The 844-nt window shown below is 37.0% G+C and overlaps 1 protein-coding gene across 1 annotated transcript in view; it reads left to right on the plus strand.

Moving 5' to 3' along the window:
- Nucleotides 1–758: 758 nt before the first annotated feature.
- Nucleotides 759–844, plus strand: part of LOC102012651 (olfactory receptor 5V1-like) — a 26,794-nt gene continuing 26,708 nt past the window's right edge. Inside the window, exon 1 of the mRNA XM_005382371.2 lies at nt 759–842. Within this exon, the coding sequence (XP_005382428.2) occupies nt 759–842 (84 nt within the window). The remainder of the gene's footprint in view (nt 843–844) is intronic.

Genomic DNA, 844 nt, shown 5'->3' on the forward strand with positions numbered 1-844 from the left:
GAAAATGTTTTCAAAGTGACCAAAAAAATTCAAGAGTATTGATGTTCAGAATTTCAATTAATTTCTTAAGCTTTGCAATTGTTTAATGCAAAGGGTTGCTAAGGCAAAAGCTAATTTTCACATTTTAATAATATGATTTTGAACTTACAGAGACATTTTCTGTTGGTACTTTGAACAGTTAACATCATTTATACAGTCCTTCAGCCTATTATCTATTTATCAATCCCACTTGTATAATTCCTAGTATTTTTAAAAGTTATGTACAGAGAATATGCACATAAATGATCTATAATAATCTATGTGATACAGAAATATATGATATATAATACAAAATATGTATAGTATATAGCCCAAAATATATCATAGACAAGCTCAGCCTCCAAAGATATCAGTATTGCTGGTGTACAAAAATTACACAGTGGAGTGACATGAGACACAACAAGCCAAGTCCCCACAAGGATGAGAGAACACCATCAGCAGCTCTCACTGAACTATAAAGCCCCAAACAATGAGGAAAACTAAAAACGATAAAGGAGATGACTTGTCACGGATCTCTCTAGCACTAAGAGGGTACCCTCTATTGAAGATCAGAGGATAATTATGTCAAGAAATACCGTGAGTACAGTAGGTAAGTCCCAAAATTTGTAAATAGAGTCAGAGTTGTTTTCCAAGTATTTCTCAGAGGCAGGTTGTGGTTGCCACTCTAACCCAGGCTTGCTGATTTCTTTCCTCAAGAAAGACCCCAGTGGAGAGAGGAGATGGGCGTCTACAATGTCACCACGGTGACTCAGTTCATCCTCATCGGGCTGTCTGACCTCCCTGAGGTGCGCTACCCTCTCTTTGT

Source organism: Chinchilla lanigera, unplaced genomic scaffold, assembly GCF_000276665.1.
Source record: "Chinchilla lanigera isolate Chin_1 unplaced genomic scaffold, ChiLan1.0 scaffold00017, whole genome shotgun sequence".
Classification (NCBI taxonomy): Eukaryota; Metazoa; Chordata; class Mammalia; order Rodentia; family Chinchillidae; genus Chinchilla; species Chinchilla lanigera.